This window comes from Urocitellus parryii, chromosome 10 (assembly GCF_045843805.1).
Source record: "Urocitellus parryii isolate mUroPar1 chromosome 10, mUroPar1.hap1, whole genome shotgun sequence".
NCBI lineage: Eukaryota > Metazoa > Chordata > Mammalia > Rodentia > Sciuridae > Urocitellus > Urocitellus parryii.
Window position 1 is genome coordinate 86,702,905 of NC_135540.1, and position 27,201 is coordinate 86,730,105.

Sequence of the window (27,201 nt, forward strand, 5' to 3'; positions counted from 1 at the left end):
TCAACTTTTTAATTAAAAAAAATTCTGCACACTTTTAATGGTGCATTATAGTTATACATACTGATGGGACTTGTTGTTACATATTTGTATGTGCACACAATACACAATATAATTTGGCCGGTACATTTTCATTTTCTTTTTTTTTTTTTTTGGTACTGAGGATTGAACTCAGGGATGCTTTTGCCACTGAGCCACATCGCCAGCCTTTTTAAATTTTTATTTTGAGACAGAGTCTCACTACATTGCTCAGATCAGCCTCAAACTTGTAATCCTCCTGCTGAAGCTTCCCAAGTAGCTGATATTACAGGTATGTGCAACCATACCCAGCGAAGAGACTGTTCAAAGATGGCTTTAGATCAGAAAGTACTGAATGAAGTAGCCAGATATTATTTTATTTATTTTATACAAGAATGTGGATAAGGAAACATTTGGAAGAACACTCACCAAAATTGTGTCCACCTTCTCAATAAGTGTCATTTATGACAGTTCTGTTACCCAGAACAAAACTTGCAAAGGATTCTATTCTAGATTTCTCTCATATTTCCTATATCTACTTAGTCATCACATTTTTTGTCCCATATAGTTCTCAAATTTCTTTTCTCCTTGCCATTGTCTTAGACTTTTGTTACTTTTTAACCACTTTTAAAACAGATATAATTCATTTTTATCTGTCAAATAATGTAAAATTTTAAAGTACCAAACAAGAGAACCAACTTGATTGGAGCTTCCACTGGCCAAATCAAGGACAATTTGAGCAGGAAAATAAATACCAATAGCAACAAGTTATGACACAGGAACCTATCAGTTCACACTGATATAAATAATGATAAAATAAATGGGAAAAAAGGAGAGGTCTCTCTTATAGTATAATTCCAGCTAATAAATGTAGGAAGAATGATGGAATTAGAAAAATCACAACTTGGCAGCCATTATAGCAAATTTGATTCAAGCAAGAATTATACATGGATATTTTTAAATGGATAGGTAAACACAGTTTCAAAGTATTACTCCACACAAGATAATTATTAATTACAGAGAGGAATATAGTAGTAACTTTACACTGGAGAATCCTGGCAGACAAGACATTAACCAAGTAAAGAAAGCTAACATCACTACAGAGGGGGCAAATGGACACCCTGTGCCTCTGATATGATGCGCTGAGAAGAACATAACAGTGCTTCTCTGGTATTGTTAAAAACAACCTAGATATAAGGAAACACCAGAAGGTGTCACACTTAAGGGAATTCTTCACAGTAATTGTCCTGTACTCTTTAAAATGTTGAAGTCATGAAAGAAAAAGATGGAGAAACAGATGACACAAGACTAAGGTGACATGATAAGTAAATATTATTTGTAATCCTGACTTGTATCCTGAAAAGAGAATAAATTAAAATTTTTTTCTTATAGAGTATATTATTTGAACAATTGATGAAATTTGAATTTCTTAATTAATGTTAATACCTAATTTTGATAATTATGTTTTATTTACATAAGAGAATACCTTTATCTTTAAACACACTGAAGTGTTTAGGAGTAAAGGTACATTATGTCATAAATTTTTTTGAAATCAGATTTCTTCTAGTTGTGAAATACAGTGTTGTCTGGATTCTTTTTTATGGATAGAAGTCACATGGCAATTCACTAGTTGTCTGGCAGAGTGCCCATGGGTTTCTTTGAAACTCCTGGATTCACTCATTCAGTAATTACCATTGAGCGCCAATATATCAAGCACAGTACTAGGTACAGGATGAGACAGTGGAAATACAAAGAACTTAGGGAATTGGCAGCTTACTGAGAGAGAGAGAGAGAAAAAGATAATGATAAAGTAAATATAATACATATTAACATTTGAGGAAGGGTTGGTGAAAGGTATGGGATTTTTAAAAACTCTTTTTGCAACTTTTCAGGATCTATGAATTTATTTCAAATAGAAAAATAAAAATGTCTAATGCAAAAACTATTAGGAAGGGAAAAATGAAAGAAGGTGATTGTAATGTACTAGAGTTTTATGAACAACTTAAAAAAATTGTACCTATATTTGGTTACATGAAAAATCTTAGCAAATTCCAAAAAGCATTAACAAGTAGGCTGCACTCATAGCTCATAATACATTAAAATTAACAAGCAAAACAGAATCTTTTTTTTTTATCGGTTGTTCAAAACATTACAAAGCTCTTGACATATATTTCATACATTTGATTCAAGTGGGTTATGAACTCCCATTTTTACCCCCAAAATCTTTAAATTTAAAAATAAAAATGTTTAGTTATTCTCCATTAACTCTCTTTAAATAATAACTGAATCAAAGAAGTCTAACTACATTTGCAATCTGTTTAGAAAACAATAGTGAATAAAATCTACGGGATTTGACCTAAAGTATTGGGAAGGGAAAATCCACAGCCTTAAAAAAAAAAAAAGTATTAATCAAGAAAGAATAACAATAAACACATCATATACTGTTCTGGAATTTAGAGCCAAAACATTAAAAATACTCAAAGCTCAGGAGAAACACTGCTTTCTCTCTGTTTTCCCACAGTGGTCAGACAAGTCATCATATGCATATAGAGCATTTTCTTTTTTTCTTTTTTTTTTTTTTGAGAGAGAATTTTTTTAATATGTATTTTTCAGTTTTCGGCGGACACAACATCTTTTGTGTGTATGTGGTGCTGAGGATAGAACCTGGGCTGCATGCATGCCAGGTGGGAGTGCTACCGCTTGAGCCACATCCCCAGCCCATATAGAGCATTTTCAGTGTGACCATAACAGGTGCTGAATCCAAGAGGCCAAGAGAATTCTTCCTTCTTGAGACTTACTGGGATGTATATGTGTGTAGAGGGCAAGAAGGGTTATCAGATATTAAACGATAAATTCAAAAAGTACTAGTCAGTGTTTCTAATGGACTATCACTTAACAGTAACTTTTATTCTAAATTTATTCCCTGTTGCTTTTCTCTGCCTCTCCCTTTCTGTCTCTCCTTGTTTTTTGTGTTTGTTTCTTCTCTCCTCCCGTATTGCTGCTTCTCTCCATCTTTTCCAGTTCTCTGAGGATACTATATTTCCATTACATTTGCCCATCCTGAGCCTTTATGCTTGATGTTGTGTCATTCAGTGGTGGCTACTGAATGATTTTAAAGACTCTTCTAAGCTATTACTAACTAGACATCTGACAACAGAGAACATATAGACTGTTGTTTAGCTTATATTTTTATAAAAATGAGAATTTATGAACTATAAGAGAGAATGCAAAACAATTACAGAATATAGACAAGCTAATAGATGATTTAAGTAGTGTGAAGTTAATTGAAATTTTAAGGATTTTATATAAGGGGAACTCATATCTAACTCACCTTTAGAAGGCTTGAGTGAGATTTTTTTTTTCTTTTTTTCTTTTTTGCAATGCTAGGGATTGAACCCAGGTCCTCATGTATGCTAGGGAAGTGCCCTACCACTCAGCTATACTCCCAGTTCTTAAGATATTTTAATGTGGGTACTGGAGGAAATCAGTGGGTCTAAAATGCTTTGATTTTTCTCAGGCTTTTGCTAAAGGTTCACATTTAAAGCCTTGAGGTGGGAATGTAATTGGAATGTCAGAGGAGGAGCTGGAATGGTATAAGAGGAATAATGGTAAGAAGAGAGGTGGAAGTAATGGGTAAGGATTAGATGAGGTAGGCTGGTAGGCCATGGTAAGTACTTGATATTTGTATTGCCCTTGGAAGATTTTGGGGATCTCATCTGATTTACTGCTGTAAAGGATCTGGCTCTTGTGAGGGAGATGGACAATAATGAAATAAAATTGAAAGCATCTCAATCAAGTAGAAAACTCTTGGAATAGACAATGGTGGCTTGGATTACTAGTAGCACTAATAGTGATGTGAAGTGTTTAATCCAGAACAAATGAAGGTAGAGGCTACAGACTTCAGTGACATTGGCTGTGTGGTATCAGAAAAGAGGGTATTCAAGGATGATTTCAAAGTTTTCAGCCTGAGTGACTAAATGAATCCCATTAATACTGGCTTCCCTGGCTAGTCTTTGGGAATTGGGTTGCTTCCTGGAGGTTATTTTGAGAGGCAGGAAGGTTAATTAAGCAACTACTGCAATCATCCTAAAATGTTGAAAGGAGCCTGAACCTGGGAAGAGGCTATCAGTACTATCAGAGGTATTCAGAGGACTACTTAGGAGAATAGGCTAGAGTTACTTACTAAAACTGAAGATAGCCGAATCTTCTTTTTCCCAGTCAATTCACTTTTTGGTGTAAACCCTGGACTAGGGGTTGTTTGAATGTGCTTTTGTATAGCCCTAGAGCTAAGCTAAGAAAGTTTCTTGCATTTGAAAAAGGTTTATAAAGGGGTGTGGATCAGGATATGAAACAAAGACCACAACACACGCGTCTCTCAAAACCTAAAATATTTACTCTTTGGGCCTTCACAGCAAAGTTTGCCAGCCTCTAGAGCAGCAGTAGCAACATCACCTGAGAACTTGTGAGAAATGCAAATTACCAGGTTTTAGCATAGACCTGCTGAATCAGAAACTCTGAGAGGCATGTTTTAACAAACACTCCAGGTGATTCTGATGCACTATAAGGTCTGAGAACCACTGTATCAGAGTACATGGTGAATATTTATAACAGCATTACACATGAGTACCAAATTTGAAACAATTAAAATGCTAGTCAGCAGTAGAGAAGATAAGTAAATATGGTAATTAATACAGTAGAAATGTTCTATGTAGTTTATGGTTAAGAACATGGATTATGAAGGTTGATTGCTTGTGTTTGAAATAGTAGCTGTGTGTCTTTGGGTAAGTTACTTGACACCCGGAACCTCAATTTCCTTATCTGTTAAGTGGGCATAAAAATAGTAATTAGAACTATGCTTTTTATTTAAAAGGTAATCTGCATGTAATGTATTATACTTTAAGGAACATCTCAATAACCTTCATGAAGCAACCCAATTCCCAAAGACTAGCCAGGGAAGCCAGTATTAATGGGATTCATTTAGTCACTCAGGCTGAAAACTTTGAAATCATCCTTGAATACCCTCTTTTCTGATACCACACAGCCAATGTCACTGAAGTCTGTAGCCTCTACCTTCATTTGTTCTGGATTAAACACTTCACATCACTATTAGTGCTACTAGTAATCCAAGCCATCATTGTCTATTCCAAGAGTTTTCTACTTGATTGAGATGCTAATAAAAGAGATGGTTTGCCCATATATTTTGCAACAACAAGAATATTAAGTAATATAAGGTAAAGCCATTGTAGATTTTGGAGGCCCCAAAGTTGGTATTGCTTTTGTGCACCTGTTTTTACATTTGTAAAGTAAGTTAAAATCATCCTTTTAGGATTGTTAAGAAAAACTGATGAAACTTGTATGTTTGCATCATGTTTGGTACGTAGGCATTAATGTTATTTCTTTCGTAATCTCCCTTTTTACTTCTCTGCATTCCAAAATTCTTCCGCTGTCCCGAGGTTCTCTGAAAATAAGTTTCCAGAAAGGGATAAAGTGGCATCTTTAAAGATTTGGTTTTCCAGTAATCAAAACCAGGAGTCATTGTCCATCGTTAAGTCCTGGGGGCAAGACTGGTCCTAGAAGTGGGACAAGATTGTAATCTTAATATTTCCTGGGATTTCAAACCTTTTAGCCTTAATACCATAAAATGCTTAATATGTACTTAGCTATGCGTAAATACATAACGGACAAAATACTTTCTTTCTGTAGAGACCATGTCACATTTTTCCAGTACCCCAGGGCCTAGCACTTAGTAGGCTTGCAACTTAAATTGTTTTGAACCATTAGGATATAACCTTCTATTTCCTAGAATGTATTAATAAATGAGTTTTGTGTATAAACAGCTGAAACCACAGGCTCGACTTAAAGCTCCTCTAGAGTAGCAAACTGAAAACACCTAGTTCAGAGAGATTACTAAATTCTCTCCGTATTAACATTACTAAAGGGACCAGGAATATAAGTCTGCAAGACATTGCGCCGCAGGGAACCAGCTCTTGTTCGCGCCATCTGGAAGAAGGACAGAGAGGCTGGAGCCCCAACGCTGGAGAAAGCGGCCTCCTTGTGACGTCAAATCAGCGGACTCTCTCCCCGGCTTTAGGCCGGTTCCGGTTCCCCGGCTTTCCGGGCGCCAGTGTACGCGAGCGCGGCGGCGTACTGCGCCTGCTCCGCAGAGGGACGCGAGAAGGTTGGGTCCGGCTTGCCAAGGAGATGCGTGATTGGCTGACGCTGTGCTGGGGGGTTCCCTGGCCCTTTCGGCAGGGGTAAAACAATAAGAGGGGGCGGTGGCAAAGGGGGCGGGACGTCCGTGTTCCTTGTCGTTCGCCGCAGCATCTGGCGCCCGGGAAGAGGTGGTTGTGAGGGAAGCGATCTCGCGGTTCTCCGGCTTCCGAGGCTTCTGGTTTGTCGCGGGGAGGAGGCAGCGAGCGAGAAGAATCCGCTGCAGCCGATCCTCGGCTACTCTCCTGCTCACCTCCGCGCGACGTACCCGCCGCCGCTGTTGGTTGGAGGTGTGTACGGGGGCCGGGAGGGGAGGTCGGTGTGGTGGTCGGAAGGGGACATTTCCTTCGCGCTCCGCGGCTCGCGGCAACCGTCCAGTGTGTAAGCTCTGGTGTCCGAGGTGTTGCGGCAGAGAGACATTGTTCTTACCGGCTGCCTACGTTGCGGTGTGTGCGTGAGAGAACCCAAGCCTTTCCTCAAAAGGTGAGGAATGGGAGGCCTCGTAGGAAGGAAGGTGACCAGTGCGCGTGGTGCGGACGGAGGTCTCCGAGGGCACAGGTGGGGCTAGGATTTGGTATAGGGATGAGATGGCGAGGTGGTCAGAGGGACTCAGCAGCTCCCGAAGGAGCGATGAAAGCTTAATGCGGGAAACGGGGGAGTGGGCTTTCTAGAGATGTTGTGAGCTGGGGAGGCCACCAGCCTTGTCTCCAAGTCATTTGCGCCTCTTATTCCTGGTTGCTTCGGAGTGGGGACGCGGTCGCCGCCCCGCCCGTGGGGGAGGGGAAAAGAGGCTGTGTCGGCGGAGGCAGAAGCGACGCAGATGCGAAAGTAGCGGCCTCCGGGCACCATTTCTGTGCAAGGAAACAGAATCCCGGTTTGAAGGCAGCCGCCGCTTCGCTTGCCCGGAGCTTAGTGTTCCGGCGTCTATGACACCCCCCCTCTCTTCGGGTTTATTCCGAACGCGTTCGGATACTAGGGTCTTAACGCGTGCCTTCTTCCGTCCCCTTGTTATGCAGAGGATCCTCTGTTGATCCAGGAGTAGAAATTTTGGTGTTTTGGGGAATGGGTTTCTTTCCTTCCACTTTTTTCTCCCTTCGTGGAGCAAGGGGGACGGAGGGGAAGTTAAGCTTCCCTAGATTGTGAATTTTGTTAGTGGAATCAGATCGAATTTTTCCTGCGTCCCTAAAAGCACATTTCTTAAGATGGCCCTATGCTGCTTTGGGGCGAATATAGATTCGCGTCTACAATTTTCCGCATAGATCGATTTTCCTCCAAGATGTAACTAAATTTTTAACGGAATTTTGGCAAGGTGCTTTTGCACGTGCACTTAAGCTGTAATAGGAAAGTTGTCCCATTATTTCCCGAAATGTGATTGACATTAACTTGGGTTAAAATACTGGTTTTAGGTTAAAGGCACAATGCCTCATTCTAGTCTTTCAAACGTTAGAATTGCAAGTACCTGATCTAGGAACCATTAATAGCAGTTAAGGGAACACAGTCTACTAAAGTGGGAGATGATGGTAAATCCTTGTCCATCTCCATATTTGGCAGTTAATATAGTCTTAGGCTTGTGAACAAAGTTTCTAAGTAAACATTTGGACTTGCCAAATCCAGTGTACCTTTTGATATCCAAAACTCTTGATCTTAAGGAGGTTTGATCAGTTTGAACTTTAGGATTGAATTATGTGTTGTCTTGGCAATATTACCATCCGTTTTCTTAAATTTTTAGTATTAGTCATTTGTGTTCTTTTGTTAATGACTTAAACTCAACAAGTTATTTAATTCTGAAAAATTATCAAGGATTTGTAGGGACAGTGAATACCTCAGATGGATTGCTTACTGTCTCAGACTTGTAATGTTTCAAGTTGTTGAATATTCGGGGTTGAAATATGAATGGTGGAGAGCAAACATCAAGAAAAGCACTAAGAATGGAATGAACCAGAATGCTTGTGGAGTGGATAGGGAACAGAAATAGCAGATAAGGAAGAAGAAGTCATTGAATAGTCAACTAGACATTAACCTGAAGAGTTGAATTGTCAGTAGGCAACTTCTGGTTTAAAGAAATTGTTGGTTTGTTGGTAGCAGGAAACATTTGTAATACATATTTGATTTATGAGAGATTAAAAATCAAAATTTCAGAATCAGTTAACTGGAAATTTATAAATACAAATAGTGGTTTTAGATTCTAAACAGCTTATTTATCTTGCAGAATTCTATTTTCTAAATTGATTTAAAAAGACTTTTTTAACATATTTTATGCTGAATGGCTATGAAGACAGTGACCCCTTTTCTTTTGAAAGGTACAAATTTGAGGATTACTTCTGAACTTAAATTTCTGAGTAGAAACCCTTTTTTTTGAGGGGGGGTGGTACTGGGGATTGAACTCAGGGGTACTCAACCACTGAGCCATATCCCTAGCTCTATTTTGTATTTTTATTTAGAGACAGGGTCTCATTGAGTTGCTTAGTGTCTCACTGTTGGTGAGGCTGACTTTGAACTTGTGATCCTCCTGCCTCAGCCTCCCGAGCTGCTGGGAATACAGGTATGTGCCACTGTGCTAGGTTAGAAGACTATTCTCATACCGTAGTAGGTATGTTTGGAATGACTTTTATACTTCCTATTCCATTATTGTCCTATTCCTTTGATTTTTACTCCTCCTAACAGTTCCAAATAATCTTGAGAGTTGTCTTTTTAAAATTAATTTTTTTATGTTCTGGTTCCTTTGGCTGTTCTTCCAAACCAGATGTTCTTAATTAGGTGTCATCAAAGCATCACTAGAGGCAGGAGACCCTATTTCACATCCTTTTTCTTGTATCTATAACTAAGGTACCTACCTATTTCAAATAAATAAAGGAACATACAGGTTACTTGTTAATTTTTAATGCATAATATAAACACATTGCTTTTATTTTGCAAACATTTCCATTTCTTGATGTTTGACTACTTCAGTAGCTTCTGAATATCAAAACTTACTCCCTCACCTTTGGAGCCTAAGAAAAGGGTTAATCCATAACTTCCCTTTGTTATTTATTTTTATTACTATAATTCTTAGCCCTTTTGTGTTCTGCCACAACAAATTGGAGGTCACTGCTTTAAAAGGGTATAGTACTTTGATTGTTAAGGTCACTTTTAACAAAGATCATTAGGAATTTTAGAAAGTTGCAGTATTAATATGGGACAGACAGTTGAAAAATAGGTATGTATAGTCCTTGACTCAGTGAGAATAGGCATTGACCTGATCTCTGTGAACCCAGATAGTCAGACTCCAGGGAAAATAGGAGTAAGCATCCTATAGTGGAGGTAAGTGGGTCCTGCCACTGTTATATCCTTAGAAAACACAATTTCTGGTAAAGAGAAATGCAACCTGTTATTGGAAATATTCTTTCTATAAGAAGCAAGATGTAATACATACAATCTTTCAGGGCTAAAAGCTTATGTTTCTAGTTTTTCTTTTATAAATGTCATTTCGTTTGGATTATTAGACTTAAAAAAAAAAAGGAAATGTGATATATGGTTTCTTCTTAGCAGTCTTTGTTTTGACTGTTTACTCAATCATTGAAATAGCCACCAAAGAATGACTTGAACTTTTCGTGCAGGTAATTTGTAGTGAGTGGATTTTTGATTGTTTTGATGCTTATAAAGGTTGAATGTGCCTTATCTGAAATGCTTGGGACCAGAAGTACTCAGATTTCGGGGTATTGGGAGTTTGGAGTATTTGCATAGTTTTCACCAGTTGAACACCTCTAATTCAAAAGCTGGAATGCTCTGAAATCTGAAACTTTAAAAGTTGTGGCAGGTATTTGAAGATAACAGTTAAAATTAGATTTCCTGAAGATGTAGCCATTTTATACTGTATTGTTGTGGAGAAATCCTTTAATAAAAACATGGAGAGAAGCTGTTTCAGAGGTCCTGGTAACTAATAAGAATTGATGGAGGGACTGGGGATGTGGCTCAGCGGTAGCGCGCTCGCCTGGCATGCGTGCGGCCCGGGTTCGATCCTCAGCACCACATACCAACAAAGATGTTGTGTCCGCCGAGAACTAAAAAATAAATATTAAAAATTAAAAAAAAAAAAAAAAAGAATTGATGGAATACAAATTTATTTTTCTTAAGATTATGTTGCCTTTCTGTTATAATCTGTTCTGATAGTTATTTTGCTATCTTTAGTGAATTTAAATTAATTTTCATTCTTTTGCCCACATTGCTTTTACATGATTGAAATCCTAACCTTGGTTGTAAATATTTCTTTTTTTCCAATGTTTTTGTGTTATGATTCTGTAGTCTTTGACATGTGAACCATTATACTGGTGTTTCCACAGTTTATCATTTAGAAGCATTAAAGTGAAGAGTGCTTATAACTGATCATTTTTAATTCTGGTATGGTGTTTTTAGTATGTTCTACCATTTCCATTTCCTAAATTTAATTTTCAATTAGTAACATTGTAAATACACTCAGACTTAGCATTAAATAATATTTTGTCAGATATATTGTCACTAATGTTGGCATAATGGTAATGAATACTTGTTAATTTTACTGTAGTGCTAAATGAATTTTCACACTTCTTTTTTTCTGCCATGTTAGCAATGAGACCTTAAGGTCTCATGCATAGAAGTGCTCTGCCCCGGGGGTGGGGGAGCTGAGGTTGTGGCTCAGTGGTAGGGCACTTGCCTTGCACATGTGAGGCACTGGGTTCAATCCTCAGCACCACATAAAATAAGTTAAAAAAAAATGAGGTAGATTTGGAAAATAAGAACTAATATGTTAAAAAAAAAAAAAAAAGAAGAAGAAGTGCTCTGCCCCAGCCTGGGTTTTCACACTTTTGTTTTTACATTTTTATCCTAGGAAAATATTTCGAACTAGTAACATGCATATGTTAGCTGGTTATTAGGAGTGGAATGAGAATTTAGAGATATGATTTTAAAACTTACAAAGTTAACATTATGCTTTTTTTTTTTTTTTAATGATTATTTTATTTTACATTTTGGCGGACACAACATCTTTGTTGGTATGTGGTACTGAGGATCGAACCTGGGCCGCACGCATGCCAGGCGAGCGCGCTACCGCTTGAGCCACATCCCCAGCCCAACATTATGCTTTTTGTAGCAGACAGCAATATATTTAGACTTCCTTCCCCATGCCTTTAACTCAGTTATTTGTTTCCATACCATACATTTTTCAAAAGACAAGATTCATATCATTGTTCTACAATTTATGATTATTAAGTTTTGTGGACATTGTCTTCTACAGTTACAATTCTTTTCTTTTGGGGGCAGTACTAGGGATAAAATGCTTTGTGCATGTAATGCAAGCACTCTACCAGTGAGCTACATCCCTGGCCCTCTTTATTTTATTTTGAGACAGGGTCTGGCCAAGTTGCCCAGGCTTGCCTCAGCCTTGTTTCAGCCTTGTAATCCTCCTGCTCAGCTAGCTTTCCTTAGTGGTTAGGATGACAGATGTGTGCCACCATGCCCATTTTTATATTTTTAATGAATACATAATACCATAATCAATTTGAATTAAACTGTCAAATTACAGTCTCCGAAAAGTTGTAACAACTCCCATTTTTACCAGCACCATATATGAAAGAGCCTATTTTCCCCCCACACCCTTGATAATACTGAATATTATAAATTATTTTCATGTTTGAAAATCTAATAGATAAGATAGTATCTTTTAAATAAACTTTTTATACTGTGATTGATGATTATAGGATACCATGTTTCTTTTGTATAAATACTTGTTATGTAGTATATTCATAAGTGTCTGAGAAGTAATTGACCAAATGAAGCATAATTATATTGCAAAGTTTTAATAATTGGGGCATAAATTATGAACAATAAAAACCAATTTTGTGTGCAGTTGTATGGCTTTAGACAGACATACAATCATGGAAACATCACCACAATCAAGCTAGAATATATTCCCATCACCCCAGAAGTTCCGTTGTGCCCTATTATAGTCTTTTAACTTCCATGTACCTCCTGCTCTTGATCTGATGTGTCTGTAAAGTTTTGTCTTTTATAGAATGTCATTATAAGTAGAATGTTAGTCTTTTGTGTCTGGCTTCTTTAGCTTAGAGTAACGCTTTTGAAACTTAATTCATGTTCTTGCACGTCTCCATTCCTTTCTATATTGTATTATTTGATTTTGGGATTTACTAGAATCGTTCATTCATTCACTGGCTAGCGGACACTTGGTTTGTTTGTAGCTTGAGGGTGTTTATTAATAAGCTACAACAAATAATACAAAGATTATTTTATGGACAAAATGCTTTCATTTGTCTTAGGTAAATACATTGGCATGGGATTACTGCGTAATGTGGTGTGTGTATATGTTTAATTTTTTAAGACACTGTCATGTTGTTCTTTCAAGCATATCTATTTTCCTTTTTTACCAGGTATTCTCCATCCTTCCAGTTATTGGTGATTTTAGATTTTTAATGTCACCCATTATTACAGATGTGTTATGTCATTGTGGTTTTATTGCATTTTTTCTAATGATTAGTGATTTTGATCATCTTTCATGTGTTTATCTTAGTGAAGTGTATATTCAAATCTTTTGCACATGTTTTAAATTGGATTTTTAACATTCTGATTAAGAATTCTCTCTATATTCTGGATTTAAAAAAGGTTTTTATGGACTGGAGTTGTGGCTCAGTGGTAGAGCGCTCGCCTAGCACGTGTGAGGCCCTGGGTTTGATCTTCAGCAACACATAAAAATAAATAAATAAAGGTATCATGTCCAACTACAACTACAAAAAAAAGTTTTTTATCAGACAACATTGTACCTGATACCTTCTTTCAGGCCAATCTTTTTATTTACTTGATGCTGTTTTTATTATTATCAGTATTATTCATGGTACTGGGAATTGAATCCAAAGTGTTCTATCACTGAACTACATTCCTGAGCCTTTTTCTTTTTTCTTTTTTTTTTTAAGAGAGAGAGAGAGAGAAAGAATCTTTCAACGTTTATTTTTCAGTTCTTGGCGGACACAACATATTTCTTTGTATGTGGTGCTGAGGATCGGAACCCCCGAAGCACGCATGCCAGGCGAGCCTTGAGCCACATCCCCAGCCCCTCCTGAGCCTTTTTCAAATTTTTATTTTGAAAGGGTCTCATCACTAAGATGCTGAGGCTGGCCTCCAACTTGAGATTCTTCTTCCTCAGCTTCCCAAATTTCTGGGATTATAGGCATGTACCCTACATTCTTAATGATGTCTTTTTTTTTTTTTTTTTTTTAGTCATACATGACAGCAGAATGTATTTTGACATAATACATACATGGAATGTACATACATCAATCTTAATGATGTCTTTAAATGGGCAGTTTTAAATTTTAATGAAAGTTCAAGTCATCATGTTTTTTTTCTTTTGTGTTTTTTGTGTCTTATGAAAAATCTTCCAGTAACAGTGACCTTCTCCTGTGTTTTCTTCTAAAAGCTAGAGTTTTAGGTTTTAATTGAGGTCTGTGGTCCATTTCCAGTTAATTTTGATACATGGTACACAATATAGGTCAAATTTATTTTTATTTTTATTTTTCTATGAATTTTGGGTATTTCAGAGTCATTTTATTGAAAAAAACTACATAAAGTTACCTTGATGCCCTTGCAGATAGATTGACTGTGTATGTGGGAGTCTATTGTAATGCTTAATTTCTCAAGTATAATTATCTTAAAAAGTTCTAAAAATTATCTATTAAACTGGGCTTGGTGGCACAATCCTATAATCTGAGCTGCAGAGGCAGGAGGATTGAAAATTCAAGGCTTGCCTGGATAATTTAGCAACACTGTCTCAAAATAAAATTTTAAAAAAGGACTGGAGATATAACTCTGTGGTAGAGCAATTTCCAAATGTGTGAAGCCCTGGGTTCAATCCCAAGGACTAAAAGAAATAAAGAAAAATTATTCGTGATAACCTGCTATACTTAATTTATTTGGACCTTTAATTGATCACAAAACTCTCATTTCTAACTTATTAGGAGTAGTATGTTTTCATGTAAATGTGTACTTATGGACATTTTATATTAAAAAAAGCCTGGGAGTGTAGAAAATGGACTTTTAGAATCATTTTGAAATTGCATGGCTAGGGCTGGGGATGTGGCTCAAGCGGTAGTGCGCTCGCCTGGCATGCGTGCGGCCCGGGTTCGATCCTCAGCACCACATACCAACAAAGACATTGTGTCCGCCGAGCACTAAAAAAATAAATATTTAAAATTTCTCTCTCTCTCTCTCTCTCTCTCTCTCTCTCTCTCTCTCTCTCTCTCTCTCTCTCTCTCTCTCTCTCTCTCTCCTCTCCTCTCTCCTCTCTCACTCTCTCTTTAAAAAAAAAAAGAAATTGCATGGCTAATCATTTAACTGTTTAATCTATTAACATTCCCCCATAACAACTTAATTTACTATTGAAATATCTTTGTGTTGTGTTGTTTTGTTGTATCCAGAAGCTATATCCGCAGACCTTTTTAAAGAAGAACTATGTATAATACTAATAGAAAGGAGTAATTAATTTTGCCTGGAGAACAAAGGTAGGAAGACCAGGTGGAATTGGAATAAGACCTTGAGTAGGTTTTTGAAATTGAGAGAGGAAAGATTTGTTGGTATGAAGTTTTAAGAAGACATTATCTACAACTTCTTTTAATTCTGGTTCTGAATATTGAATTCTCATTTTGTGCTTGTCATAGTTCTACTCCTGTTCTAATTCAAGCAGTATATATTCTTGGTGGAGGGTTTATAATTTTATCATATAAGATAATTGTGTTTAGGAATTCTGTATTTCATTGTGTTTTAAATTCCTTTGAACAGAGCACGTCTATCCTTTTCACTACAGTTTTTCCTAGTATGTTTTTTGGCACACTTAGTAGATATTCAGTATATAGAATGATTTTTTTTTTTTTTTGGTTGTTGCGTGTCTCATTCACTCAGCTTCTGTTGAACAACATAATTAAGATAAAGTGCCAGAGAATGAAAATTCAGAGAATGATATTGAATGGCAAAGTATAAATAACTGTTGTTACAGGAGTGAGAAATGTAGTAGGATATACATTTGAAAAGTTGGTTAGAACCTTGAATTGTCAGTGTATTTCCTTGGAGGGCCTAATATGCTGAACTGAATTCAGGTATTAAGATTTTACTCTCTATAATGTATTCTATACATGATATAGGAGCTTGGAAGATGACTACTATTACTTCTTTTTTTTTACTGGAAGACTTTTGAGGAAGAACTATACAATCTGAATTAATTCAGTGGGAGTGAAATGGAGGGGACAATTCCAAGAGATTTGAGTTGTCTGGATTTCATAGTTTGAAAGGCAAAGCTTAAAGGGGGAAAGTCACTTAACAACTAAGCCTTCACCTAGAAGGAGGAGACACCATAATGGAAATCAGAAAATAGATGTCTCTATATTGAAGGTGTGTATAATTGAGTTGCCTATGAAATCATGAGGTATTTAGCACATGGTTAGAAATGCAAAGTCTGAGCTTAGGGTAAAAACTGTATATATATACGTGTGTTTATGTCTGTATATGTATACATGCACACACTAGAGACAGCTGAAGCTGTTAGGATATCTGAAATTTGCCAGACAGGTTAGAATATAGAATTGTGAAGACTTAGCATTTTGGTGAGAAGGAAAGTTGCCCTGTCATTGGAATTTTATATTTAGGTGAGGAAGTGGCCTACTGTGATAATTCAGACAGGTGGAGGATTTGCAGAAGTCATTGGATGGTTGCAAAGAATTGTGAAATTCCAGAGAATTGCATTCAGGAAGAGCTAAGTTATAATATTTGAGAGGGAAATGGAGAAGACTAAGATAGTTAGTTGCACAGTTGGTAACTTAGGACAGAATATGATTAATAAATTTCCATGATAAATGCCAAAAGAACTTTGAAAATTAGAGGAAAGAGTTATAGTCTGTTGAATTGTGGAAGATTTTCAGGAGGACAATATTTTAACTGGGCCCAGATGAATGCAGAGTGTTTCAATCATTATAGGTAGGAAGATATGAAATAACTGTAGATGATTAGGCAAAAGTCCAATTCTTTTTAACAGACTTCTAGAATCTTGGTGTTGGAAGAACCTAATCTTACTCTTTTGGATCCCTTTACTATATTTCTGCTAACTTGTTCAGTTAATGTCTGGAAAACCTAGAGTGACTGTCTATTTATGAAGTAACTGTTGGACATTTGAATAACTGGTTATTCTTGCATTATATTGAATCCAAATCTACCTTCCTGTAATTTGTATTTATCTCAGAACTGACACCTCATTTTAGACTTTGCGTCTGTGTTAACATAACCCGAGATTGTTTAACTTGGAGGCAGCCCCATTATATTAATGATTTACTAAACTTCCTTTATTCTCAGTTTCAAAAGTAAATTTAAATAAGCTCTATATTTATTGCCTAAAAGTTGAAGTTTTCATTAGCAGGAAAAGCCATATTTTTTTTTTTTTTTGTATGTGGGTGGGGGGTGGGCTTCATTGTTTTTGTTGTTCTTGTTTCTTAGTGGTACTGGGAATTGAACTCAGGGCCTGCCTCATACTAGGCAAGCACTCTACTACTGAGCTACATCCATAGTCATTTTTATTACTTTGAGAAACTGTCTTGCCTAAGTTGCTCAGGCTGATTCAAACTTAGGATTTTGCCTTGGCCACCCAAATAGGGATTTTAATTGTGTGCCATGATACCCAGTTTAAAAAAAAAAGTTATTTTGAAGTTGAGGAGATGAATATATTATGTAGAATCTAAAGCCTAGTGTGACTTTTTTGGGGGATCTTATTTGTGTTTCTTATTTCTTCCTTTACTACCTCTCAATGTGTATTATTGACACACTCAATGTTTATTATTGAGAGATTCATAAAGAATGGGTGACAATTGGTTTTTGAGCAGTTTCTTATGAGAGCTGGAGTAGATGTGCTTCAGGAATTAAGTCTAGGCAAATGGAAAGGAAAAATTTTAAGAAAGTGTAATAAATAAAAGGGATGTTGATTAAAAATTCACAGGGACTTGAGGTAGGGTAGGCAGAGTAGAAGAATAGAATGACCTTAGTCTCTAAAAGGTATTCCAGGCTCTGTAAAGTGAAATGAAGCTGGATATAAGCATCTTAGGATCTGTATAAATAAATAGTATTGCTAATGTTTTTAATTCACAAAAGATTTCTTTATCCAGAGCCAGGATAAATTTTATATTGTGTCTTACTACACAGTGCAATCTCCCTGTTTTCAGGTGTCATTGCAAGAAATGGGGTTTAATACATGAAATGTCACTTTCTGTAAAGCAGTGGTGATAATTGCTCTTATCTTTAAAGGTGCAAGAGCAACCTCTAATATTGTTTTTTTTTTTTTTCTGGTTTGCTTTAATATATTGAACAGCTTTCTAAAATAAACTATGAGAAAGCCATTCTAATCCAATGGAAGAGATGCTAAGATTGTTTTTATACTGTGTGTGGTCTTCTAGGGTTGACCAGAGATTTCTTCTCAATTTTTATTTTAGGAAATTGAGATTCAGGAAGGTTGAGACTTTTTCATGATCATAGATACGTTTTTTTCTCACTCTTGTGTTCTGAACTTTATTTTGATGACTTTAAAAAGAAAAAAGAAACATCCAAATCCAATAATCATTTATCAGTTAGTTGGGTTACATAGCTATGAAGAATAAAAAGCACACTATTCTTTTTATTTGTAATCACATTTTTTTCAGAGTGTAATTTGGCTTTTTTTTCCTTATATGCACTGGTTATGTATGCGTTACAAAATTGAGTAATATCAATATATTTTCCCCACCTATTCAAACTACTTTTTCTGTGGCTTATCTATAATCTATACCAAATACTTTTTTGATGCCATTCCTTATTTGTTGAACTAATCTCCCTTCTCAAGGGGAGAAAATTGGAAGATGGGCAGAGAAATGGAAGGTGGGTAAAATGGCAGTTGCTCATGAAGGACACATGTATTAGTCCATAAATAAGTAGTAGGGTTTTTTCTTTCTTTTCTCTAGTACCTTCACTTTCTGCTTGATTTCCATCAATTATATCTTGGCTTTCTGAATTGAATCATTTTAAGTAAGAGTGGTAAAGACCTGATTTGTAAGTATTGTATTGAAACACTTTCTTAGTAACATCTTCATTTTGTCTTACCATCCTCTGTGGGAGCTTCTTCCTCACTTTAAAACAAATAGTAGACTATACATAACACATTTTATATATTATCTCATTCACCATTTGAGTTTCATTTTTAATGTTTCCTCTTTCCTCCTTTGAATAAGTTATGCTAAATAATAACTTACTGAATAATGATAAATATTAATGATAAATAATAACTTACTGAATAATGATAAATTGAGTATTGGTTATCTCTTCTTCACTTTTGATTGCAGTTGATACTATTATGACCAGTATACTTTAGTGACTTTATATATAGTGAGCAATTTGAAGCCTCTCTTGAACTTTTTTACAATGAATCTTAAAAGTATTTTGACTTGTCTTTGATATGTGTATTTGGCAACTTTTTATTTTGAGAAAGAACCAAATATGTAAAGGTAAAAATGGTAGGTGAAATATTTATTTTATGGATATGATGAAATTTGAGATAAAAACAGGTGTTACTGTACAAGATGTGGAAATTACCCAAAATTCAGAAATGATCCCTAATGGCATTTCTTTATTTCTTTCTCTTTCTCTCTCTCTCTCTCTTTCTCTCTCCCCCTCTCCCCCTCTCTCTCTCTCCCTGTTCCTTCTCTCCTTCCCTCCCTTCCCCTCCCTCTTTCTCCCTCCTTTTGCTGTACTGGGATTGAACCCAGGGCAAGCTCTTTACACTGAGCTACATCCTCAGCTCCCTAATAGCATTTCTGTCACAGTTTGAAGAAAGTTTTGTACATAATTGTATTATCCAGGGGTATTTTATTCTATGTCCCTTCCCCCACCCAGGTATTTAACACAGGCTACTTTGCCACTGAGCTACATTTCTAGCCCTTATTTTTTTATTTTGAGACAGGATCTCATTAAGTTGCTTAGGGCATTGCTTAGTTGCTGAGGCTGGCCTTGAGCCTTCTAAGCTGCTGGGGTTGTAGGCATAGGATACCCAGCACTTTATTATTTTAACATCCATTGTAACAATATTAAAATTGCATAATTTCTCCATTTTAATTATAAAGCCTTACTAGGTAGCTCTACTTTTTTTTAATCTCCCATTATTTGAAATAAAAACATTAAGTTGCTTAGTTTTGCTACTGTATTTTATTTCTGGTGGTGCTGGGAATCTATCCAAGGCCTATACATGCTAAGAAAGTACTCTACCACTGAGTTGCATTCTCATCCCAGCTTTGCTACCTCATTTTTAAGTTCCTATTCTTGTAATTGTACATGATGAGTAGTTATCATGATCATCTATTATTTAAATGTAGGAAGTGACAGTCCTTTTATGCATTAAGGGTAGTTAGCCTAACCTACCTTATTGAAAGTTTTAAGTTTGGAGAAAATAAGTGGCACTCAAAAGGGCTATAGCTGGACATGGCTTTGTGAATTTACTATTTCTGAAAGTAAATTGGGCATTATAAATACATTTAAACATATTTGGGTATTTTTGTACATCAAGTTTGAAAATTTCAGGACAATTGCAAAGGGAGAAGGAAGGAACCCAATAGAACATGATGTAAAGCTGAGTTGGAAGTTGCTAGAATTGTGTAGTGCTACAGTCTTATCTATGTTCTATCATAATCAATACCTGACTTTTATGAAAACAGCATCATATTGTCATGACTATTGTAGGCTGTTTTTGGCTATGAAAGTTTTTAATTGTTTAAAGTGTGTTCAAATTTGTTAAAATAGGAATTTAAGCTGCACTTTTATTTGCCCAAAAGATAATTACTGATTATTGTTCAAGTGATTTGAAGTATAGTGAAAAAGGATGCTTGATGTGTAAATAACTTGTATTTATGATTGAACCCAGGACCTTATCTATACAAAGCACTCATTCTACTAATGAGCTGCACCGGCATCCCAATTACATGTTTTTTTGAAAAAGAAGTCATACTCAGATTTGCATATATTTTTGCCTCTCTCCTGCTCAGTTACTAATGTTATAATTTTGGTTGTTCTATGTGCTATAAGCATAAATGATGAGAAGTTGTGTCTATTTTGTGCTAATTCTTCTTGGAATTTCTTCCTCCTATACTAAGGGTTAGGGAAATCAAGAAGGGATAAAAGAAGATGGAAACTTTCAAGATTGGAAATTATTGTTTTGTTGTAAAAAAAAAAAAAAATTTGTACTGGGAATTGAATGCAGGGTTTCACCATGCTAGACACTTGGTTTTCCATGAATCTACATCCCCAACACCCTTCATTTTGAGGGGGAGGAGAGACAGGGTCTCCTATGTTAGCCATGCTGGCTGCCAACTTTTGATTCTCCTGCCTTAGCCTCTCAAGTAGCTGGCATTACAGGTGTGTGCCACTAGGACTTTTGTTGTAAGTTAAGTTTTAATGAATAATGTTAATTTTCTTTATTCCCATTTTTATGTCTTAAAAAAACATTTCATAGGATTGCAAGTTTGAGGCCAGCTCCAGCAACTTAGCGAGGCCCTGTCTCAAAAAAAAAAAAAAAAAAAAAAAAAAAGGGATGGTGATGTAGCTCAGTGGTAAGAAAATGTATTTCGGGCTGGGGATGTGGCTCAAGCGGTAGCGCGCTCGTCTGGCATGCGTGCGGCCCGGGTTCGATCCTCAGCACCACATACCAACAAAGATGTTGTGTCCGCCGAAAACTAAAAAATAAATATTAAAAAAAAAATTAAAAAAAAGAAAATGTATTTCATGGTAGTTTACAAAGATGATTTTTTAATAGTTAATTATTCTTGTGTTTGCTCCCTCAGCATTTGACATTGTGCAGCAAAGAAATGGTTATGGAGAAGCCCAGTCCGCTGCTTGTAGGGCGAGAGTTTGTGAGGCAATATTATACTTTGCTGAATAAAGCTCCAGAATATTTACACAGGTAAATTTTAAACAAATTTTGTGTTTTTATTAGTTTTTTTTATTACTACATATATTTTATCTTTCCTGACTCCTCATAATTTAACAGTATCTTTATAAACATCTCTAAGCCATATCTACTACTTTTTATCATGTAATGACTCAAGACTGGTATTTTTTCTAAAGTACTTAGTACTTATATCCCAGTACTTAGTACATTCATACATTCATATGTGTGTGTGTGTGTGTGTGTGTGTATGTATGTATATATGCATACACATACTTTTTTGTATACTCTTGCATTTTATATTTCATTAAAAGAGTAATGTGTGGGACATGACCGACTGATGGGTTCCAATATGAAATTAGAAATAATGTCTTAAGGCATCTTTGAGCTTTTACAGTCTCGGGAAATTAATCAGTAATATTCTTAATGAAAATTTGTATTTGAATCTACAAAATAGTGTTCCTTGGTAAAGTAATAGTAGCCTTGTTTACTATTTTGGCAAGAGTTAGGCCAGCTGTAAGCTAATTTTTCCAGAGATTGAAATGAAATTGATTTATGTTGTGGGTTGTTCTTATTTTGTTCTGGTTATATCTTACCAAGTAGAAGGTGAGATTCTTATAAGAATCAGGATTTGTTAAGTATTTGCTGTAGAACACACTGAGTGAGTTAAAGAGAAATATATCATTTTTTCTTCCCCTGGGAAAAGGCTGTTAAGATTTAAATTCATCTGTTGATCTCAGTGTATCTATCCTTCTCTCTTTCTCTCTCCCTCTCTTTCTCTCTCTCTTGGCGGTGCTGAAGATCAGTCCCAGAGCTTCACACACGTTATGCAAGTGTTCTGCCACTGAACCAACATTTCCAGCCCTTCATCTGTAGATCGTCTTAATCAAGTGTTCTATAAAGTTAGCTTTCATAATTTGTCCTGCACTGTTGAACATATGTGTAATAATTTCTGCTTTCTAGGGGCATTTTTATAAATAATGTTTGTTGTGCTCCTTTCCAAGTACTGAAATATGTGTATCATTATATTTAATCCTTATGTAAGTCTTTTTACAAAAAGGAAAAAAAAGTATAGGTGCTTTTATTATCTCATTTTCCAGATTGAACAACTGAGGCTAATAATTAATTCCGGATCATTCCTAGTTAGTAAGGAGATTAGAAATTCATCTACAACTACTTGTATATAAGTTATAATTAACACGCTGCCCTTCCACCCAACCCCAAAGTGAATAACTGTTTTTGTAATTATAAAAATAAAAATGTGAGACAGTGTATGTGAGAGAGTTGGGAGGAAACTGGAATATAAGGACTTTTCATAATATGGATATTAGCATTTTCTCTTATAGAAACAATAAAAGCAAAGTTTAGACTAGTAGGACTGTACATTATCATGTTCACCATCATGTTAAGAAACAGCATAGACTGCTGTTTTATACCCAGCTTATTTAACCACTTTCCCTCTTAAAATCAAGATTGTTATAAATATTTTACTGGTATAAACAAAACTAAGAAATGTCCTTAACCATGCATTTTTGTGCACCTTACTAGTTAAGCTATATTCTTAGAAATAAGTTCCCGGAATTGTTACTTGAAAGGTATGATTCTTTCTAAGGCTTTTCCTACACATACACACATACTCTGTCAAATTTTTCTTTAGAAAAATAATGCCACTTTGCATGCTTGTAGTAGTACATAGAGAAAATAGTGTAAATTTTTAAATATAGGATAGTGCTAAAAAGTGTGGACTCTGGAGTCAGATTCTATCTGGATTCTTGTCCTAACTGCTCTTATTGATGGGTATATGATATGGGGAGTTCATTCAATCTCTTCTGAACCTGTCTGCTCATTTAAATAATAGTGTTTATTTTATGAGATTGTTAGGAGAATTAAATGAATCAATATATGCCATGCACGGAGAATATTGCTTGGCACAGAAAAACTTCTTACATGTTTTATTATGATGGAGATGAATTCTCTCTGAAAAAATTAGCTTTACATTTTTGATAACATTAATTTAGAAAGATGTTAATTCTAATTACTTTAATGCCAGAGAAATTCTTAACTTATTATCTGCTTTGGAACAACATAAAAATATTAATGAGAAATTAGATGCTGAAGTAATTACACTTTTTACTTGGTCTGAATTGTTTTAATTTAAAATCTAAACTTTTAATTGAAGCCTTTGGAGTTAGTAATCATTTGGAGCTCTGAGTATTAAATGGAACATCTGATTTCTAGACAAATCTAGGTAACTGAGTCTTTTTATCTGAAGAAGATGAATTTTACCAGAGCATTTGTATTTAGAGTGTACTTGGACTATTTCATTCTTACACTTGAAATAAAGATGTGATAAGTACTAGAAGAGAATAGCTAATGATTATCATCTTAGTGTGCCAGATATACTAAGCATTCAATTCTTGTGGCATTCTGTGGAGATAGTTAACTACTCTACTGTTTTGTAGCTAAGGGAACTGCCAGGCACAAGCCTGTAATCCTACTGGCCCAGGAGCCTGAGGCAGGAGAATGGCAAGTTCAAAGACTGCCTCAGCAATTTAATGATGGACTAAGCTATTTAGGAAGACCTAGTCTCAAAATTTAAAAAGTTTTAAAAAGGACTGGGGATGTGGCTCAATGGTTAAGTACCCCTGTGTTCAATCCCTAGTACCAAAACTATACATATGTATATATGTATGTGTTTATATATGAAATTGAATTTAAATATTGAAAATTAAGTAACTTGACCAAGATTACCCATCTAGTGACAGCCGGACCTAGGGCCTAATCTATTTGACGCTAGAACTCTACTGCCTTTTAATTCATTAGTAATCCTTAATTATTATTGTTTTTATAGGTTTTATGGTCGGAATTCTTCCTATGTTCATGGTGGAGTAGATGCTAGTGGAAAGCCCCAGGAAGCTGTTTATGGCCAAAATGTAAGTCATTTCATATAAATTTTAAACATCTTCTTGTGTTAATAGATCTCAAAAGGATTTCTTTTTCATTATAATTATTAGTTGTACCTGGAATGAGTTTCAGTAATTACCAAATGCGCTTGGAATTCTTAAACATACATCCATTTTGTTTGAAACATGGTATTACTTTGGGATGGATACAGTGAAGAAAATGTGATGTTTATATCCTTGATAATTGTACATGAAATAACTAGTGTAAGTTTCTACACATGTAGATTGAACCCTCTTTCAGGAATGCACAGAAGTATATTCTCTTTATGACTTACTAGGGAAGGAAGACTGAAGAGATGGGGGACTTCAGTTAGATTCCCAAGATTTAGCTTTACCAAACACAAAGAAATTGGAAGTAGAAAAGTGCATCAGCAAATATGACAATAAAGTAAAATTAGAAATGACGTCAAGGCGCAGTCAACACTGTGAAATTTTCTACTTACAGAAAGTAGGAGAAAGCTGTATACCAAGCTCAGATTACTGTACAAAATCTGAGAGGCATTCTGATTTCTTGTGTAGGGAGATGAAATATTGAAAATGGTCTTTTTAGGAGCATCCGTCTGGCACTGGTGTGTAGCATAGTATAATGGATTCAAGTGAAGTAGAAAGATTAAGTAGTTAATGTTTTGGAGGTATGAGGAAGTCATGGGTAGGTAATGGTTTTTGTTGAGGTAGTGCAGAATCACAAGAATTTTTATTTCCTTCCCTCTTTTGCTTTATAAAGGATATACACCACAAAGTGTTATCTCTGAACTTCAGTGAATGTCATACTAAGATTCGTCATGTGGATGCTCATGCAACCTTGAGTGATGGAGTAGTTGTTCAGGTCATGGGTTTGCTGTCTAACAGTGGACAGCCAGAAAGGAAGTTTATGCAGACCTTTGTTCTGGCTCCTGAAGTAAGTTTTCATTTCACTTAGTTTTCATTTACATGATTTAATTTGTTAATTATTGGTTGATGTGTCCAAGAGTTTCTTCTAATAGGTTTAGATTTGTGTATTTTTGAGAAATTTTATTGGATCTGTTAATACAATTTATTTGTGTATGTCCTTGTACTATAACTGTATGGAATTAGAAGTTAGGTACCGATTGATACAAGTATATAAATGGGTGATTAAGTATATAGAAATAATAGAAAAGTATATTGGTATATTTTATTTATTTTGCAGTGCTAGGGCTCAAGCCCAGAACCTCACATATATATGTTAGGCGAGTGCTTTACTATTGAACTAGATCCCTGTCTCTGTATTTGTATATTTCAAAGATTACACAGAGGGGGTGGGGGTGGAAAAGTTCTATTTATTAATTGGTCCTAATTCTCTTCTATTGAGAAGAGTTTTAGTTTATATTAGATTAACATCATAGTGTGTCTAGCTTTGGAAAATTATAATGAATTCAGATTTTCTCTCTGGTATTAAAATTGTATATGTCAATGAGAGTAATATTGAATTCATGGATATTAATGGAGTATTTGTACATTGTTTACCTGTAGGGATCTGTTCCAAATAAATTTTATGTTCACAATGATATGTTTCGCTATGAAGATGAAGTATTTGGTGATTCTGAACCAGAACTTGATGAAGGTGAGATTACTTTGACGATAAAAGGGTTCTGCCAGTACTTTTAAGAACTCTTTAATTTCTCTAAGTATGAAATGTTTAGAAATTTAGCCCTTTACTGTAACTAAGTCAAACTTCCTTTTCTTCTCTTTCACTGTTTGTTTTTTGTTAGGAAAGATAGTGATGTTTGTTATGAAATTTTATCAAACATAAAAGTTTTCATCAGTGTCATCCCATTTAGGTAATCATAAGTTTGGTGCCTATTATGTATAGACTTTTTTTTTTAATCCTATGCTTACTAGCACTTTTATCAAAATGGAGGTAAATGATAAAAGCTTTAAAAATGTTTATTTCTTACTTATAGGTGGACACAATATTTTTATTTTATTATTTTATTTTTATGTGGTGCTGAGGATCGAACCCAGTGCCTCATGCATGCTACGCGAGTGCTCTACCACTCAGCCCCAGCTCCAGCCCTAGCCCTGATAAAAGCTTTTTTTCCCCTCTTCACCTAATATATTTTTGTTGGCTGTCCATTTTGTGGCTAATACTGTAATTATGTGATTGATCTTCCACTAGTTTGTTTCCTTCTCTATAATTACTGCTTTATTAAGTAGAGGTCACAAGGAAATTGAATTATGTATTTTAGTTCCTTTTTTATTAATATGTCTTGTTAAAATAGAGTACAATAAAAACTTTATCCTGCTTGTTCTTTTAAGTTTTCTTAAGAAAAAATATTGAAATTGAATAGCTTTGTAAAAATTTGTATTCTAAACTAGTATTCCACTTCCTTAAACATATTAAAAATATGTATTAGAAATTATATAAATCCTCTTAAAAAATGTCATGTATTATATATTGTCAGAGTCAGAAGATGAAGTAGAAGAGGAACAAGAAGAAAGACAACCATCTCCTGAACCTGTGCAAGAAAATGCTAACAGTGGTTACTATGAAGCTCACCCTGTGACGTAAGAATAGTATTTGCAAGGTTACGTTTGGTTTGAACTACAGGCTAGTTGCAAGGTAGCTTTTGTTTCTAGGATTGTCGTTGGAAGTTTAAAAAAATTTTAAAAAAATTTATTTTTAAATTCTTTTAGTAGTGAGTGCTTTGGATCAAACCCAGGGCCTTGTGCATACTAAATATGCACTCTACCACCAAGTCTCACCCTCAGCCCCTGGAAATAAATTTTTGATAAAACTACCTAGTAGGCCAGTATTTGAGTTCTATTGTGTGTATGCAAGAAATTTGGACAGAATTGTATCACTTAAATTGAATATGTTTGCATCAAAATGGTGGTGATTTACTATTAATGCTGAATGTTTAAGATAATGCAGAGTAAGTGTTCTATTTTATGTAAAACATTATATAAAATAAAGGGTTTATAAAATATTAGTACTTTTGTAAAAATATTCTTGGTTAATCAAGTTTTAAAATTGTTAGGTTGAGCTAGAGATATAGCTTAGTACTAGAGTGCATTCCTAGCATATGAGAGGCC

The 27,201-nt window shown here is 35.4% G+C and overlaps 1 protein-coding gene across 6 annotated transcripts in view; it reads left to right on the top strand.

Annotated features, from left to right (window-relative positions):
* G3bp2 (G3BP stress granule assembly factor 2) overlaps nucleotides 1-27,201 on the top strand; it is a 90,348-nt gene that overhangs the window by 43,456 nt on the left and 19,691 nt on the right. For 4 of the 6 annotated variants that reach the window (XM_026408458.2, XM_026408457.2, XM_026408461.2 and 1 more), the window contains exons 1-6: nucleotides 6,295-6,515; nucleotides 21,081-21,199; nucleotides 24,036-24,117; nucleotides 24,872-25,045; nucleotides 25,639-25,729; nucleotides 26,571-26,673. In XM_026408458.2, the coding sequence (XP_026264243.2) occupies nucleotides 21,105-21,199; nucleotides 24,036-24,117; nucleotides 24,872-25,045; nucleotides 25,639-25,729; nucleotides 26,571-26,673 (545 nt within the window). In that variant the 5' untranslated portion in view covers nucleotides 6,295-6,515; nucleotides 21,081-21,104. Of the gene's footprint in view, nucleotides 1-6,294; nucleotides 6,516-6,562; nucleotides 6,709-21,080; nucleotides 21,200-24,035; nucleotides 24,118-24,871; nucleotides 25,046-25,638; nucleotides 25,730-26,570; nucleotides 26,674-27,201 lie in introns of those variants that run through there. The other 2 variants (XM_026408459.2, XM_026408460.2) reach the window with 2 other exon arrangements.